General features: G+C 44.8%; 2 protein-coding genes across 6 annotated transcripts in view; both read left to right on the top strand.

Annotated features, from left to right (window-relative positions):
• The first annotated feature begins 810 nt into the window (after window positions 1-810).
• LOC129832133 (spartin-like) lies at window positions 811-10,119 on the top strand. Of its 3 annotated transcripts, none has more exons than XM_055895931.1 (8): window positions 811-2,363; window positions 2,779-3,590; window positions 4,145-4,342; window positions 5,858-6,005; window positions 6,118-6,312; window positions 6,455-6,613; window positions 6,948-7,038; window positions 8,149-10,119. In XM_055895931.1, exons 2-8 carry the CDS (start codon window positions 2,781-2,783, stop codon window positions 8,351-8,353), a joined length of 1,806 nt encoding a protein of 601 aa, XP_055751906.1. In that variant the 5' UTR covers window positions 811-2,363; window positions 2,779-2,780; the 3' UTR covers window positions 8,354-10,119. The 3 variants fall into 3 exon arrangements, with proteins under 3 accessions (XP_055751906.1, XP_055751905.1, XP_055751907.1); XM_055895930.1 differs by having other exon boundaries at window positions 811-2,367; XM_055895932.1 differs by having other exon boundaries at window positions 811-2,367; window positions 7,581-8,241.
• A 2,720-nt stretch (window positions 10,120-12,839) lies between these two features.
• Window positions 12,840-18,115, top strand: part of LOC129832131 (serine/threonine-protein kinase DCLK1-like) — a 30,344-nt gene continuing 25,068 nt past the window's right edge. For 2 of the 3 annotated variants that reach the window (XM_055895927.1, XM_055895926.1), the window contains exons 1-3: window positions 12,840-13,287; window positions 13,894-14,256; window positions 15,530-15,876. In XM_055895927.1, coding sequence (XP_055751902.1) covers window positions 13,896-14,256; window positions 15,530-15,876 — 708 coding nt within the window. In that variant the 5' untranslated portion in view covers window positions 12,840-13,287; window positions 13,894-13,895. The remainder of the gene's footprint in view (window positions 13,288-13,893; window positions 14,257-15,529; window positions 15,877-18,115) is intronic. The other variant, XR_008755873.1, reaches the window with a different exon arrangement.

Raw genomic sequence — 18,115 nt, 5'->3', positions numbered from 1 at the left:
TTGTTTGGAGCCCTGCCGCTAATGTAAAGTAACTGTCAGAATTCAATGATAAATTGGCCCACATGGAATACTAAAGGCATAGAAACTGTAAATGACTTGGTAATAAGAAATACAATTACTTCCATGACAGAATTAAAAAGCAATTTTGGATTGACCAATGTAGACATTTTCAAATTGATGCAACTTCGATCTGAAACTATTGGAAATTAGAGCAATGTTAAGGGAATCCTATTTGAATCAGAAAATGATACTCATATGATAGGTAAGCTATACAAACCCTTGCAGAGAGCCTACCCAATTGACAGTCTCCTAAAAAAGTATATAAACTATTGGAACCAAGATTTAAAAATAACTGATATTGGCACAAGATGGAGGGAGTGTTGGAACATAACTAATGCAATTAGTTAACGAAAATATATGCATAATCCAGTATAAACTAATGTATAGAATTTATTATACAAGAGACAACATTCAAACATGTTACAGCACAACTACATAGTCATGTCTTATGTGTAAAGCTAACAATAGTCATGTCTTAAGTATAAAACTAACAATGACTCAATTATTAATGCATAGCCGCTGGAAGGATTGATAAATCAAAATTAAAATAATAAATGTTTTAATGTAAAATGTAGAATACCAAATTAGTGCACTAGGCCTTTATTACTCATGTATGAGCAGAGAAAAATACTCCTTAGCAGAGAAGGGAGCAAAATACCCCCCCCCCCCCCCTAAAATATTATATTTTTTGGGGTGGAGGGGGAACACCTACTTCCCGCAGCTATGCCCCTATCAGATTATTTTTTGCTTTAACTTTTTTTCAGGCTGGGGCAAAGGGGGGAAACTCTGTAGCCCTTGTCAGGCAAGCCCTCATCTGGCTCATCGTGATTTACTTGATGACTTTGAACTGTTTGTCTCTCGTAGAAAAAATATGTTAACAGAGAAGATTACAAAACTGTTCCAGAGTTCCACCAGTTCAACTCTTTGGGGTCGGGGATCTCGTTGTCGCCATATTTGATTTTGTTGATTAGCCAAACATGGTTGTTGGAGGCGCAAAACGAACAGAACGGCAAGCGTGTGGAGGTGGCTGGAGAAATTGGACGTGGGAAAAAATGGCGGAAGCGAATGATGAAGTGGATTCCGAATCTAATAGCGGTAGAATCAAGGACAATTGGAATATTGTCCAAAAGAAAGGAAAAAGGAGCAAAGTAGAGTACAGAGTAGAGAATGTCACTTCGTATTTTGTAGGAGTACGGTTTGTAAATGAGGAGCAGCTGAACGAATTACCAATCTTGAGGAATCCATTTGAGTAATCCAAACTGGTGGAGAGAGTGCTGGGAAGAGTGAAGGCTGTGATGATCACTAGAGGCTGGTTTGTTTAGATTTTTTTTTCTGAGGAACAGAAGAAACGTGTGTTGCGTCTCACCCGATTTGATAAATTTGAAGTGTCCTGTGTGTCTCTTAGGAACAGGGCACATCTCAAGGGGGTTATATCTGGCATATCGTAAGTATATGTTGAAGAGATAAAAAAAAATATTCCAGGAGTAATTGATGCACGTCCGATGAATCGTAGGTGAATGAAGAATCGTAGATGAATGAAGAATCGTAGGTGAATGAAGAATCGTAGGTGAATGAAGAAAAGTGAGTTTATCTGTTATTTTGTTTGTTGATATGGAGTCTCTCCCTACTCAAGTGTAGTTAGGGTATATTAACTACAGAGTCAGATCATTTATCCCAAGAGCAATGCAGTGGGATCATTGTAAAGCGTTTGGTCATGTAGCAAGTGTTTGCTGAAAGGAGAAGCGGAGATGTCCAAGTTGTTGAAAGGATCATATTACACGGGAGCCCAACATTTTTTAAAGGTTAAAAAGGTGGACTTTGGGACTTTTATAGTTATGGTAATTAATGGCACTGCCAAGGTGGAGAGAAGGTCCATGAAGATATAAATCATAGTGATTGCGGCGGTTCCTGGGGCTGAAAGATTTCTCAGCGAAAGAGTTATGCAATATTGGTACAAGCCGTACCAGATATGGAGAACTAAAAGAAGGAAGAAGTGGGAGTTTTGTTTGTTTTGGCAATGTACTCCTTTTAATACGATGGATTAAATTATGTTTCACTATCACGTATGGATACAAATATATAATATAAATAAAAATGTCGGTTTCAAACTGTCCAGTTGGTGGCGACAATACACCTTTTTGGGTTGTTGTCCGCCATAAAATCCACAGAAGAAGAAGGAGGCGCATGACACTGACAGCCTTCTCTTGTCAGGAAAACTTGAAATCCAGCTCCAACAGCTAAAAAGACAGACGTCAGACGTCGATCCCCTCATTCACTGGACAGGAGTTTGTCGTCTAACGTTAGTGGGTAATGTATCAGATTAGTTGGCTTTTGATTGACAAAATGTCTCAAGTTTATGTTTGTTTTCATGATAGCTAGCGACACACCAAGAGTAAAGTACACACAACTTACTAACTAATTTGCTTGCTTGCTATCCAAGCAGAGGAGCTAGATGTTATTGCTTGATATCTCATGAGATACAGTACTGTTTTGTCGTTACAAACCTAGCTAGGTAGTTACAGTAATGGTAATGTTTGCCTTTGCCTGCCAGCCTCCTTATGCAAAATTATCGTAACGAGCTATGCTAGCTAGCTAAATAGTTAACTGTTAAGATTCTCAACTATTGCTTCCTTGAATTTAGCTATTGATAATTAATTAGTATCATTGAACCTTTGCAAGCGAGGTCAAAATGTATGTATTTTCTTGTCTTCTTGACAGACATGGAGGAAGACAATCAAGATGCCTTTGACAGAGCCAGGCTGCAGGTGATCAAAGACGGCTATGAGAAGGCCTTTGAGTGCATTAACAGGGGCTTGACCGAGGATGAAGCTGGCCACAAGGCCCAGGCCCTGGCCCAGTACAGACAGGGACGCCAGCACCTCCTCAGGGCCATCAGTGTGCCCTCACAGGGGCACGAGTGTGTGGGGTGCTCCTGGGAGTCAGCCCGCCAGATGCAGCACAAGATGCAGGAGACTCTGAACAACATCACCACTCGATTGGCGGTCCTAGAGACCAGCCCAGACCCTGAGCTCCCACCACCTCTAGATGCCTCTAATGGAGTCGGTGGGACAGCATCTAACTCTAACCTTTACCCCAAACTGGAGAAGGAGAAACCAGAGCGGCCATCTCCACCCAAGCTACTAATGACTAACTGCCAGGCTGGAGCTGTGGGAGGCATTGTGTCTCCCTCCCTGCCTATTTCTCCCACTAGACAGCATGTGGTGCCTGGCGAGCTGCCCCCAGCCTACTCCTCCCAGGCGGCTGATGGCCACCTGACTATCTCCTACGGGACAGAATCTGGAGAGATGTCGCTGGTAGGAGAGGAGTTTTACAGCCACATGTCCCCCTCTCCTCAGAGCCTGGGGGAGGATGGAGAGGAACTCTTCTTCCTGTCTCACGGGGTACAGATATTCTTTGTCACACCTGACGGCCAGGTCAGCGCTCCCTCCTACCCAGGGTACCTGCGGATGGTCAAGTTCACCAGCCAGCAGTCAGAGAGAGTGCCCAACCGCCCCCCAGCCTTCCTGCAGGTAAGAGGGATTGTGGGGGGGGGTGATGAATTCTAGTCACTGTCTACGTGTTGCCTTTTACAGTGCCCTTAATATAGTGTCAACACTTATTGTATTCAGTGTATGATGAAATCACAGGGTTTTTGGAATCTGTTTCCTTGACCTCTCTATCTGTTGTGCACTCTAACACAATTTCATCATCAATGGTTTGCTCTGCCTCTGCTCATAAACCCCCTCTTGTCGTGTGTGTGTGTGTGTGTGTGTGTGTGTGTGTGTGTGTGTGTGTGTGGTGTTTAGAATAGGGTTGGGCTCCTGTGTGTGTGGGATAGGCTATCAGAAGCACTGCAGCCAGATAATGATCTGTGTCCTGCATCATGTGATTAGTGACTCAGTGGCCCTAATCCCAGGCAGGAGTTCTCTATGATGTCATGGTGGGAAAACCCCAGTGGCCAGCGGGTCAGGTTCAGAGATCTGTGTTACAGCATAGAGACAGACTGTGGTTCCATATAAACTCCCTATACTGTCCTGTGTGATTGGCTGTACTGTTGATGGGTTATACTGTTCATGTATTCCAGGTGTGTGATTGGCTGTACCCTCTGATGGCCACTGACTCCCCCGTCCTGCTGTGTAACACAGGGGTGTTCATGTTCCCGGACATGATGGCGTCCGCCCCGGGGTCCTACGTGGGCGTTGTGCTGTCCTCTGAACTGCCTGGAGAAGACAGACAACTGTTCCAGGACCTGCTGTCCCAGATGACAGACCTCAGGGTGCAGGTGAGCTGCTGAGGCTGTGTCTCAAATGTCATTCTATTTCCTATATAGTGCACTACATTTGACCAGGGCCCATAGGGTCCTGCTCTCTGACTGGCCCTTATGAAGGTGTCTAGGGGTCGGCTGAATGGCCCGAGGAATGGTAATAGAAAAATAAACATCTGGCAGATGTTTTTGTCAATTTCAGGTGTATTTGAGTCATTGAAAGATGTTAAAGGTACCAAAGCAATGCCACACCACCACACCATGACAACTGTCCTTGTGCAGAAGGTTATGGACCCTGGATTAAAATAATGACAGGGTTGCCTACATCCATTCTTAATCAGCAGTTCAGATTCAGGAAGAGTGACAGTTTCCAAGCTTTGTTCTTTGTTTTCTTACATCCCTGCCAATGATCCCAGTGGAATGTAAGGTTAAAATTAGGGATTTGGCCCAAAATGGAACGCTATTTCCTTCATAGTGTCCTACCGTTAACCAGAGCCTGGACAAAATAGTGCTCAACATACAGAATAGTGTGCCATTTAGTACAGTACTAGATAAACATAAGCTATTCTGCTCTCTCTAGCCTCAATAATGACTCTGATTGGTCCATATTTATGGTGTTTTTCCAGAACTACTGATGATGTAAATGCTGCTCTATTCTGGTGTGAAAATGTCTGTTTGCTGCTGTAAGGCGCTCTACTTCACCTGCTGGTCTTGGGCCAGAACTCTATGGAACCTGGTCCAAAGTAGTGCTCTATGTAGGACATAGGGTGCCATTTGGCATACAACACTAAAGGCTCTCCTGCACTGCTTGCTCCCTGAATACACCTCAGCAGTTAGGACATTTAGAACAACAGGCAGATGAAGAGCATTAACGTGTGCTAATGCTCTTATCTGGCTAGAACACAACACAGCCGCCGTAGTCATTACAGTAATGGAGTCAGACTGTGGTTTTTGTCTCCGAGCAACAGTATTCAGCCAGGCTCTAACTGAGGGCATGTTGTTGATAAACTACCTGTCACATGGACAGCTGCTTCTGGGATGGAATCCAATAAGCAAGTAGGCTTTTCATGATCACATATGGAATATATGTACATTTAGGAGGTTGTGTCTTGTCGAGAATAGCAATGATGGTTTTAGAATATTACCCCTCTGTCTGTTTTCCTCAAGCAAGGGGACATCTGAAACGTGTCTGGTGACCATGTCTTTGTTTAGAGGAGAATGAGATGTTGTGATGGGGATAGAGGGAGAGGAGGCACCCTAGGGTAGCAGTAGGCTACGCTAGGGGGTTACTAGGAGAGTTAGGGCAAGGCACATGAGGTTACCAGGAGGTTACTATGAGGCAGGGTCTGCTAGGCTCCAGCTAGGCTAACCAGTCCTGTAACAGCGGTAAGTTACAGAAAACCGAGAGGACCGTGACAACGAAGCAGAGTTAATCAAACTTTGTTCTTCTGCCAATGCTGTACACATGCACCAGCAGGTGTCATAAAACCACTGTTGCAAAACACCATATTAATACAAGTCCTGCTGCTGCAGGCTCCAAATGAGGCAGCAGACAGCATCAACCTGAGCCAGAAGGTGTCCATCGCTCCCCTCAAGGAAGAAGAGGCCCCAGCAGCAGGAGAGGAGGAGGAGAAGAACCTGCCAGAGTGGAGTGAGAAGGTGGCCAGCGGCGTCCTCACAGGTCAGACCCAGGGCCCTAACCCCTACAACCCTAACCCGAGGCTGTAGGGGTTAGGGTTAAAGTTGTATACTGTGTATCACTCACTCACACCTACTGTGTATTTTCCATCCAGGGGCATCGTGGCTGAGCTGGGGCCTGGTGAAGGGGGCTGAGTTCACTGGCATAGCCATCCACAAGGGGGCGTCGAAACTGCGGGAGCACATCACCCCCGAGGACAAGCCAGCCCATGTCAGCCCCTCCGTCTCCAAGGGATTGCATGTAGCCAAACAGGCCACTGGGGGCGCTGTCCGCGTCAGCCAGTTCCTGGGTGAGAAGCAGCTGAGTGTCTGACTGATTGCTTCAGGTGTTGGAAGGAGTTGACTGCCTGATTGGATGTGGATGGGTGTATTGTGTGTGCTGTTGTGTTAGTAGTGGATGTTGTATTATGACAGAGTGTGTGTTGTTTGTAGTGGACGGTGTGTGTATGGTGGCAGGGTGTGTGGGTAGAGAGATAGCTCCCCATGTGAAGAAACATGGAAGCAAGTTGGTCCCGGAGTCCATGAAGAAAGACAAAGATGGACGATCCAACATCGATGGAGCCATGGTGGTGGCTGCCAGCGGAGTTCAAGGTACACGTGGTCACTGTTGTGGTTGTTATAGTCACTAGACTAGTGATTGTATAGGACAAGACAGAACCACACGAACGTTGTCTGTGCGCAGTAGATCACCTGCTGGCTGTCAACAAACGGTGGAGATTCAACATAGAATGTAGAATCGACGAGAAATGAATAGATAATGACTGCCGATGTTTGGTGGTCAGAGGTGATGGGACTTCCACCTGCTACGCATGGCCAACGTTCTTATTGGTCTGTCTTGTCCTTAAGGACGGTTCACATGGATGATGTACCCCCTATTCTACCAAGTGTCTAGTCATTGTTGTGGTTCCTGTGTTTCTACCTGAAGGCTTCGCTACCATGTGGACTGGCTTGGAAGTAGCAGCAAAGAACATCACCGTCTCCGTTGCCTCAGAAACCGTCAACACTGTCAAGCATAAGTAGGTCTTTCTCTGTACACTCAAACCAACATGTGTTGTCTGTGTTCTTCTCAATCAACATGGGTGCATCTCAAATGGCACCCGATGCACTATATAGGGAATAGGGTGCCATTTGAGATGCAGTCATGTCAAAATAAGTAAATATGTTGTATTGTCACACACCGGATAGGTGCAGTGAAATGTGTTATTTTTACAGGGTCAGCCATAGTAGTACGGCACCCCTGGAGCAAATTAGGGTTAAGTGCCTTGCTCAAGGACATATCGACAGAATTTTTCACCTTCTCAGGTTGGGCCTTTCGGTTACTGGCCCAACGCTCTAACCACTAGGCTACCTGCCAAATGTGTTCTGTGCTTGGCTCATTCACCATGTGTGATTGGTAGTACTACTTGCTTGACTGTTTACATTTGCTCCTGTCCACCCAGCTCTGACGTGTATGTCTGTTACTTTGCTTTCTAGACCAGGTTTTGCTAAACACTCGTGTTTTATAAGCAAAAACAAGCAAGCACTTACAGTACATTTCCCTCTTCCACTTATTTTTCAGATTTAGGGGTCTACAAAACATCTTAGACCCACCTAATGACAAGAAGACATGTATTCTCTCTTGAATGAACCCTCCCTAATAGTAACAAGCAGCATGGCCAAGGCTTAGCCTCTGTTTCTGGATGGTCTGAATGTACAGCTGTTAGATTCACCTCTACTCTCTAAACAGGCTACTCTTCTATCCTACTGGGCTATGCACCTGTAATTCATCATGAAGCTTTCTCTGGTTTCTAACTAACCAATTATTTTTCCTGACTTCATTGAAAATAATATAACTATTTCTAATTCATAATCATCGTATGAATTGATGCACTTATTGCATTTGTGTGTTATATGTGCAATCACCAGCCCCACAATATAATCAGTTGTATATTTACAGATGACTGAATAGTCAGACAACTTGAATAATTCTGTTGAATTCATGCTCTGCATGGGTGGTGGCTTTATTCCTACTTGCATGTTGTTGCTGTCTTTGCTGTTCCCTATAATTGCCCTCACCCCAACCCTCCCTGTGTCACCCCCTCAGCCTTCCCCCTCTCACTAGTTGGTTGTGTGTGATTGATTATAAGGTATGGGGTGGCAGCCGGCCAGGCCACAGACCATGCTGTGAACTCAGCCATTAACATGGGCGTCACCGCCTTCAACATTGACAACCTGGGTATCAAAGCTGCGGTGAAGAAGACTGGCAAACAGACGGCTGTGGCCATTCTGCAGGACTACCAGCTACAGGACCCTACCACTAACCAGAAACAAGTGGAGAAACGGGACAAATAGGCCCCATCCAGGAATAAGTTTTACGTCCCAAATGGCTCCATATTCCCTAAATAGTCACTACTTTGGACCAGAGCAAAATATAGAGAATAGGGTGTGTTTTGGGACACAGTCAACCCCTAGCCCCATGACACTTACTTCTACCCACAGAGCACTGGTGTAGATATGAGAGGACTGGATAGGTGTGAGCAAAACGGCAAAACTTCTACTTGCCTAGTCTGTCATAGGGAAAGGCTGAGGTACTACCATATTGATTAAACGTGTCCGTTTTCTTTCAGATCTACCCTAGTGCCTAGAAGGTAGAGGCTAGGTTTGTGTCCCAAATTGCACCCTATTCCCTATGTATAGTGCACAAAGGGGATGAGGTGCTATTTGGAATGCACCCATGTCCTCCTCTCTTTCCTTTAGAGCCTTAATTAACACACAATTTGTATTCTTCTATAAAGAAATCTATATAAATATTTTATATTTGCATTCTACCGTAGTTGACTAATAGCCTATAGATATCTTACCAGGGTTTGATACAACTGTTAAGCACTTGAGTCTTCATAATGAATGGTGTGACATTAATAATGTCATTAATATAATAATAACTAAGATGAACATTGTGTAGGTAGGCTGATGTATTATTGCTAAATTATTTGTGTGCAAGACACTGGAATAGAATAAGTCACGTATGTGATACAAATATAAACTGATAACAGGATTATTTTTAAACATTTCAAACCTACTGCTGTTGACCTATTGTAGTAATACTGTAGTAACAGTAGTAGTATTACTGCAGTAGTACTGTAGTAACACTGTCCACATTTCAGTATATCTGGAGGCGAATGTGTATCTGAGGTGAGGTTGCACAATTCCGGTAACAGGATTTCTGGAAAACCTGGGAATTTTGAAGAAGTTAAGGGGGGGGGGGGCAGCATGCTAACTATGTGCTATAAGAATACATGTTTGGGTTCATTTAATCAATGAAATAATGTGTATGTGTGAAACAAGATGAATCTAAGCATGCACAGGAATACATGTAGCTTGTATAGCTGTTGAGGGTACTGGATTAGATTGAACAAGGTATACTCGAAGGTATACTCTTGTCATATGACTTTGTAATGCAGAGGAAAGAATCAATCCAAACGTAGAAGCAGTGGAGTGTTGGAACTGGTTTGAGAATGATCCATGGCTTGCTTAGTATGCCTTAATAACCAGTTACTACATGCTCTATGCTACTCTAACCAAGCAAGCCCACGCTACTTTCATCTTGGCTGTACTTGTTAAAGCTGTGATATTAATTTTCTATGAAAGGACACTTTTTTTTCATGTGATGTAAAGAAGGGGATATATTTTTTTTAACTATGACATCTGGAAGAATTTTTTTATGGCAAAATTACAGCTATAAATATATCAACTGTTTTGGCACAATCTGTACGTATGTGGGAAGTTTTGAAGTGTGTGTTTAAGATTAGTGTCGCTGTACGTGTTCTCAACATACTGTATTTAACTTGTAATGCTGTCTACCATTCATGATTGACCTTGGGCTGATGTTGATTCAATATGAATTGTCTTCAGTAATATTTCCCCTTCAGGGGGCAGACTGTCTTTCTGGTGTGAATTTGAAATATCATGCAGGCATTGAATACACATCAGCATTTTCACAAAGTGGTTGTCATTCTTTTTTCTTTTTTTTTATGGCTCTGTGCTTCTATGTGATCAAAAAGTCACATGGTCCGACAATAAACCAAACATCTGATATGTAATAAAAAGCTGTTGAAGAATGAGTTGTATATCATTAGTTTCCTTGGTTTGGATAGAGCATGTCTGTCTGTCTACTACATAATGGAGCATTTTCACATAAACGCCACTCAAATGACCTGGCAATCAAATCAAGGTAGTGAAATAGGATAATTTTCAAATGTTTTGATTTATCCTGAATGCAAAGGAGCTCATTTGAATTAGTTGAATCACATTCAATCAAAGTAAGTTTTCTTTTAATTGTTTATGCAATTTCAAATGGAAGCAGACATGTTTGTTTTATTAACAAGGAATAATGAGTAGAAAGCCGAGGTCACGAGGCCACTGTTATTATTAGGCTGTATTACTCCTCAATCACAATACCATATCACTGTACTATTATTTGAAGTTTAAGACCTAGTATATTTTGTTCATGATTGACATTTGAGTTGCGTGTAATTGTCAATTTGTGATCAAGACAGACAGGGCTAGTTAGAGCGAGTTGGAGCGCTGAAAGCCACCCTGTATCTTCTGAAGGGTTCTTGATAAAGAGCAGAGCGAATTTCCTTCTGCTCAAAATAAAATTATAGGCTACATATGTCACACACCATCAGCCCATCACTTATCACTGAGAAGGTCCATAGATGCTGTAATCTCATATTTGAGCTTCTCACCGAAACATACAAGTCAGAATTCATTCTTCAAATGAGACAATAGTTCGATATTTTTTGATTCACAGAATTTAAAGGCCCAGTGCAGCCAAAAATATAAATGCAACATGTAAAGTGTTGGTCCCATGTTTCATGAGCTGAAATAAAAGATCCCAGCATTTTTCTATACTCACAAAAAGTTTATTTCTCTCACATTTTGTACACACATTTGTTTACATCCCTGTTAGTGAACATTTCTCTTTTGCCAAGATAATCCATCCACCTAACAGGTCTGGCATATCAAGAAGCTGATTAAACAGCATGATCATTACACAGGTGCATGAGTGCTGGGGATAATAAAAGGCCACTAAAATGTGCAGTTTTGTCACACAACACAATGCCACAGATGTCTCAAGTTTTGAGGGAGCAGGCCTCCTGAGTGGCGTAGCGGTTTAATGCACTGCATTGCAGTGCTAGAGGTGTCACTACAGACCCAGGTTCGATCCCAGGCTGTGTGACAGCCGGCCGCTACCGGGAGACCTATGAGACGGCGCACAATTGGCCCAGCGTCATCCGGGTTAAGGGAGTGTTTGGCCAGCCGGGATGTCCTTGTCCCATCGCGCTCTAGTGTCACTGACTCATGTCACCAGTTGTATTTGTTGTTTCCTCTGAGACATTGGTGCAGCTGGCTTCCAGGTTAAGCGAGCAGTGCAGCTTGGCAGGGTCGTGTTTCAGAAGTCACACGGTTCTTGACCTTCACCTCTCCCGAGTCCGTACATGAGTTGCAGTGATGGGACAAGACTGTAACTACCAATTGGATATCACGATATTGGGGGGGGCTATATATTTGAGGGAGCGTGCAATTGGCATGCTGACTGCAGGAATGTCCACCAGAGCTGTTGCCAGAGAATTTAACATTAATTTCTCTACCATACCTTCTGAGTTAGACAACATTACAGCTCTCTGTCTCCCTATAGCACTACCTCCTGAGTTAGACAACATTACAGCTCTCTGTCTCCCTATACCACTACCTCCTGAGTTAGTCAACATTACAGCTCTCTGTCTCCCTATACCACTACCTCCTGAGTTAGACAACATTACAGCTCTCGGTCTCCCTATACCACTACCTCCTGAGTTAGTCAACATTACAGCTCTCTGTCTCCCTGTACCACTACCTCCTGAGTTAGTCAACATTACAGCTCTCTGTCTCCCATTACCACTACCTCCTGAGTTAGTCAACATTACAGCTCTCTGTCTCCCTGTACCACTACCTCCTGAGTTAGTCAACATTACAGCTCTCTGTCTCCCTACACCATTACCTCCTGAGTTAGACATTACAGCCCTCTGTCTCCCTGTACCACTACCTCCTGAGTTAGACATTACAGCTCTCTGTCTCCCTGTACCACTACCTCCTGAGTTAGACAACATTACAGCTCTCTGTCTCCCTGTACCACTACCTCCTGAGTTAGACATTACAGCTCTCCGTCTCCCTGTACCACTACCTTCTGAGTTAGACAACCAATCAGGTCACAACTGTATTTTCCATCTGTCTGCCCAATCATCAATACTGGTACTGTACATAACCTGAGGGTGTTGTTAATGATCTGACAATCAGCTCTGTTCATTCTCTCTCTCTCTCTCTCTCTCTCTCTCTCTCTCTCTCTCTCTCTCTCTCTCTCTCTCTCTCTCTCTCTCTCTCTCTCTCTCTCTCTCTCTCTCTCTCTCTCTCTCTCTCACCCTCTCTCTCTCTCTCACCCTCTCTCACCCTCTCTGTGTGTGTACAGCTTCATCAGGGATGAGTTTATTAGGTTGTTACAGACAGGTTTGGGTTTGGTTGCCCTGTGTTTGTGCATGCAGTATGGTACACTAATTCAGACACTGCTAGACATCCTCCGCAGCACCAGCATACAGATGCCCATGTCTGCTTACCAAATGGCACCTTATTCTCTACTGCACTACTTTTGTCCAGACCCTTATGTCCCGGTCAAAAGTAGTGCACTATATAGGGAATAAGCTGCCATTACATTTGGGACACACTTCTGGAATAATCCACTGATTATGGGTGGAGGGGAGTCTATAACTCTAACCTACCCTGCATTGTCAAGAGAAAAGGGATTTTGCCACATAAACCTGTATCTATCTATCTGCGTTATCAACAAGAATGTTGCTGAAAATCCTCATGTCTGTCAGTGCAATTAGTGCACTGAGGGGCTAGCAGTGTAATGACCGCCTGCACCACGCCCCTTGTTTCAGCGCATCTAGAGGGGAGGAGAGAAGATGAGAGAGGAGGGAGCATTCGCGAGGTGAGATGCTTAGTGCTTCCCTCGAAGGCCTGCATGTCAATGAGGGACGGCCATCTGGAAATCACTGCTTAAGACACAGAAACCAGCTGCAGCTCTTGCAGGGTACACTTGCTCAATCACAGGGCAACAAAGGGACGGATGCTTTTTCTGTCGCTCGGGCCATTATACTACACATATCAGCACTGACAGTCTATTGGAGAGCTGCTATATGCAATTGCTAAAAATTTACGCGGTTGACTGCATCAGACTTCAATTAAAGGTAAGCAATTTTTTTGCCCAAAACATATTTTGAGATGCCATAATGTGTTCTTCCGTGTCATTTAACAATAGCTTGGGTTATATTGTCATAAATGAATATGACCAAAACAAACATTACATTTGATTAGAATCACATTGCCAATTGGGTGGTGGACGAAACTAGAGAGCACGACATGTGCGAGCGTGCTATAATAGCCTACAATCAGATTTCTGAGTCCCTCAGAAAGAGCTAATTTTCAGTATGTGACAAACTGCCCACAAACAGCAGAATTCTATCTGGCTAGCCAGCGGCGCTGTCACGCTGTCACTGGGGAGTTCATTCTGACTACTGCCACCGCTATAGCCTACCTGTCAGACTAGCTAGCTGGTAGCTAGCAGAACCGCACCTGCAGCGCTGTCCATTCAGCACCACTGAATGTCGGCCCCGTCCTCAGAGTTCATGCAGAAATCCAATTGATTCTACTCTCTCCAGTAGGCCTATATGGCATTCAACTAAAACTAAAGAATGACTTGTTTATTCTGCAAAGGAAAATATGCTTGAGGTTTAAATTTTCTCCCATAATGTTCCCCTCCCTGATTTGGCTCTTTCTGTGTAACACCACTACAGTAATGGAGCTGGAGCACTTTGACGAGCGGGAGAAAGCCCAGAGAAACACCCGCAGAGGCTCCAGGAACAACGGGCTGCCGAGCCCCACTCACAGTGCCCACTGTAGTCTGTACAGGACCCGGACACTGCAGTCCCTGGCCTCAGAGAAGAAGGCCAAGAAGGTTCGCTTTTACCGCAACGGAGACCGCTACTTCAAAGGGATTGTCTACGCTATTTCCCAGGACAGGTTTCGGTCTATAGACGCCCTGTTAGCCGATCTGACTCGCTCCCTGTCAGATAATGTGAACTTGCCCCAGGGGGTCCGGACCATCTACTCTATTGACGGGACCAAGAAGATATTGGGCATGGAGCAGCTGGAGGAAGGTAAGCTAACCCTTAACCATACCCTAAGGGATGGGACAGTATAGAGGAGCTAACCCTAAGGGATGGGATGAGACAGTATTGAAGAGCTAACCCTAAGGGATGGGATGGGACAGTATTGAAGAGCTAACCCTAAGGGATGGGATGGGACAGTATTGAAGAGCTAACCCTAAGGGATGGGATGGGACAGTATTGAGGAGCTAACCCTAAGAGATGGGATGGGACAGTATTGAAGAGCTAACCCTAAGGGATGGGATGAGACAGTATTGAAGAGCTAACCCTAAGGGATGGGATGGGACAGTATTGAAGAGCTAACACTAAGGGATGGGATGAGACAGTATTGAAGAGCTAACCCTAAGGGATGGGATGAGACAGTATTGAGGAGCTAACCCTAAGGGATGGGATGAGACAGTATTGAGGAGCTAACCCTAAGGGATGAGATGGGACAGTATTGAGGAGCTAACCCTAAGGGATGAGACAGTATTGAGGAGCTAACCCTAAGGGATGAGATGAGACAGTATTGAGGAGCTAACCCTAAGGGATGAGATGAGACAGTATTGAGGAGCTAACCCTAAGGGATGGGATGAGACAGTATTGAGGAGCTAACCCTAAGGGATGAGACAGTATTGAGGAGCTAACCCTAAGGGATGAGACAGTATTGAGGAGCTAACCCTAAGGGATGAGATGAGACAGTATTGAGGAGCTAACCCTAAGGGATGAGATGAGACAGTATTGAGGAGCTAACCCTAAGGGATGGGATGAGACAGTATTGAGGAGCTAACCCTAAGGGATGGGACAGTATTGAGGAGCTAACCCTAAGGGATGAGACAGTATTGAGGAGCTAACCCTAAGGGATGGGATGAGACAGTATTGAGGAGCTAACCCTAAGGGATGAGATGGGACAGTATTGAGGAGCTAACCCTAAGGGATGAGACAGTATTGAGGAGCTAACCCTAAGGGATGAGATGAGACAGTATTGAGGAGCTAACCCTAAGGGATGAGATGAGACAGTATTGAGGAGCTAACCCTAAGGGATGGGACAGTAGAAGTCTAAGATCAAAATAAGTTGTGAATTTGTCTGGGTTTCCCACTGTACAGTGAGTAACCTGCTCCAGTAGGCCTATATAGTAGGCAGATAGGCAAGTATATTTCCAGTAGGTCTGTAAAATTTATAATTGAAATCTCATAGCTGTTTCATTCCGTGGTGCATGCAGTGAGGTGAGTCTATGGTTGCTGTGACCACGTAGGCCTATCTCTCTGTGTTGCCTACCTGCAGGCGAGAGCTATGTGTGTGGCTCCATAGAGCCATACAGGAAGCTGGACTACACTAAGAATGTCAACCCCAACTGGTCAGTTGGGGTGAAGACAGCTGCCTCTGCACGTGGCCCCCCCTCCCTGGGCAGTGCCAAGGCTGGGGCCCCGGAGACCAGGGAGAGTAAGGACTTCATCCGGCCCAAACTGGTCACCATCATCCGGAGCGGGGTGAAGCCTCGAAAGGCCGTCCGCATCCTCCTCAACAAGAAGACGGCCCACTCCTTCGAACAGGTCCTCTCTGACATCACAGACGCCATCAAGATGGACTCTGGGGTCGTCAAGAGACTGTACACCGTGGATGGGAAGCTGGTAGGTTATGAATTACTGTTTTATTATCGAAGTTAATGCCTGGTTCTCAGGCTTAGCTTTCCCCACAGACTCAGAGGGATGGGCTATAAGCAATTAGCAGAGTGAGAAGTAGGTTTCTGGGACTCAGTCTGTTGTGTTTGACATCCTTTATTAACCAAGTCAGTAGGAGTTTCAGGAGCACAGTTTCACTGAGACATTTTCACACATTGACCAATGGATGATCTTTAAATCTTTTTGAAATATAGCCTTTATGACCAGATGACTATATGGTATTAATCCCGTGAACACAGCCCTTTAACACACAGAGTCCTGAACTCAGGATTACTAATCAAATTTCAAATCAAATGTATTTATAAAGCCCTTCTTACATCAGCTGATATCTCAAAGTGCTGTACAGAAACCCAGTCTAAAACCCCAAACAGCAAGCAATGCAGGTGTAGAAGCACGGTGGCTAGGAAAAACTCCCTAGAAAGGTCAAAAACTAGGAAGAAACCTAGAGAGGAACCAGGCTGTGAGGGGTGGCCAGTCCTCTTCTGGCTGTGCCAGGTGGAGATTATAACAGAACATGGACAAGATGTTCAAATGTTCATAAATGACCAGCATGGTCAAATAATAGTAATCACAGTGGTTGTCGAGGGTGCAACAGGTCAGCATGGCCAGGTGGACTGGGGACAGCAAGGAGTCATCATGCCAGGTAGTCCTGAGGCATGATCCTAGGGCTCAGGTCATCCGAGACAGAGAAAGAAAGAAAGCGAGAAAGAGAGAATTAGAGAGAGCATACTTAAATTCACACAGGACACCGGATAAGACAGGAGAAATATTCCAGATATAACAGACTGACCCTAGCCCTCCGACACATAAACTACTGCAGCATAAATACTGGAGGCTGAGACAGGAGGGGTCAGGAGACACTGTGGCCCCATCCAATGATACCCCCGGACAGGGCCAAACAGGCAGGATATAACCCCACCCACTTTGCCAAAGCACAGCCCCCACACCACTAGAGGGATATCTTCAACCACCAACTTACCATCCTCAGACAAGGCCGAGTATAGCCCACAAAGATCTCCGCCACGGTACAGCCCAAGGGTGGGCGCCAACCCAGACAGGAAGACCACGTTAGTAACTCAACCCACTAAAGTGAAGCACCCCTCCTAGGGACGGCATGGAAGAGCACCAGTAGGCCAGTGACTCAGCCCCTAGAGAGAGTAAATAGGAGACGTGAATGAGAAAGATGCAAGCAGAGTTGGGAAACATGTTGTGTAGTTGTGATATGCCTATTAGTAGTCAGTCTCTCCTCTCTTATATAGGTTCTATCAAAGAAACTCCGATGTAGTTTTCCTTTTTTCTCTCCTGGACGGTTTCTATGGTGATCTGGTTGCCTGGGCTGGTTGCTATGGAACAGCCTATGCGGCAGAGTGGTGCAGTGGGAATGTTGTGTGTGTGGCTCAGTGTTGCAGATCAGTATGTCAGTGCTATTGAAGAAGGCTAGAGAATGGTGCAGGGTACTCACTCGTATGACCCAGACATGACCGGAGATAGTAGCTGTATATTCTATCATCAATATCATGCAGATGAAATGCATTCAGGGATTCATCTGTAATGTATGCGGTTCATCCTGTTCATCCGGTTCAGTTTAACTTGACTCTCTCATTAAATAATTATGGTAGAATTAGAAAGTATTGACAAGAGTTTTCCAGTCACACACTTCCGGGTCAATATCATTGTTTCTTCAGTTGTTGGTTTATGAGGCCAATATGCTCTCTGTGCTGCTAAGTGAAACTAATGGATTTTAGGGTTGGGCTATAGAGTACAGTTCTATACAGTGGGTATCAGGGTTGGGCTATAGAGTACAGTTCTATGCAGTGGGTATCAGGGTTGGGCTATAGAGTACAGTTCTATACAGTGGGTATCAGGGTTGGGCTATAGAGTACAGTTCTATATAGTGGGTATCAGGGTTGGGCTATAGAGTACAGTTCTATACAGTGGGTATCAGGGTTGGGCTATAGAGTACAGTTCTATACTGTGGGTATCAGGGTTGGGCTATAGAGTACAGTTCTATACAGTGGGTATCAGGGTTGGGCTATAGAGTACAGTTCTATACAGTGGGTATCAGGGTTGGGCTATAGAGTACAGTTCTATACAGTGGGTATCAGGGTTGGGCTATAGAGTACAGTTCTATACAGTGGGTATCAGGGTTGGGCTATAGAGTACAGTTCTATACAGTGGGTATCAGGGT

Source organism: Salvelinus fontinalis, chromosome 33 (assembly GCF_029448725.1).
Source record: "Salvelinus fontinalis isolate EN_2023a chromosome 33, ASM2944872v1, whole genome shotgun sequence".
NCBI lineage: Eukaryota > Metazoa > Chordata > Actinopteri > Salmoniformes > Salmonidae > Salvelinus > Salvelinus fontinalis.
The sequence above is the reverse complement of the archived record's forward strand: the minus strand, read 5'-3'. Positions and strand labels throughout refer to the sequence as shown.

Bases quoted from the DNA above. Each gene is read 5' to 3' on its own strand.
- LOC129832133 (XM_055895931.1), top strand. From the start codon at position 2,781: ATGGAGGAAGACAATCAAGATGCCTTTGACAGAGCCAGGCTGCAGGTG. The intron at 6,006-6,117 runs GTCAGACCCAGG...TTTTCCATCCAG, and splicing joins GGCCAGCGGCGTCCTCACAG to GGGCATCGTGGCTGAGCTGG. The intron at 7,039-8,148 runs GTAGGTCTTTCT...ATTGATTATAAG, and splicing joins GTCAACACTGTCAAGCATAA to GTATGGGGTGGCAGCCGGCC.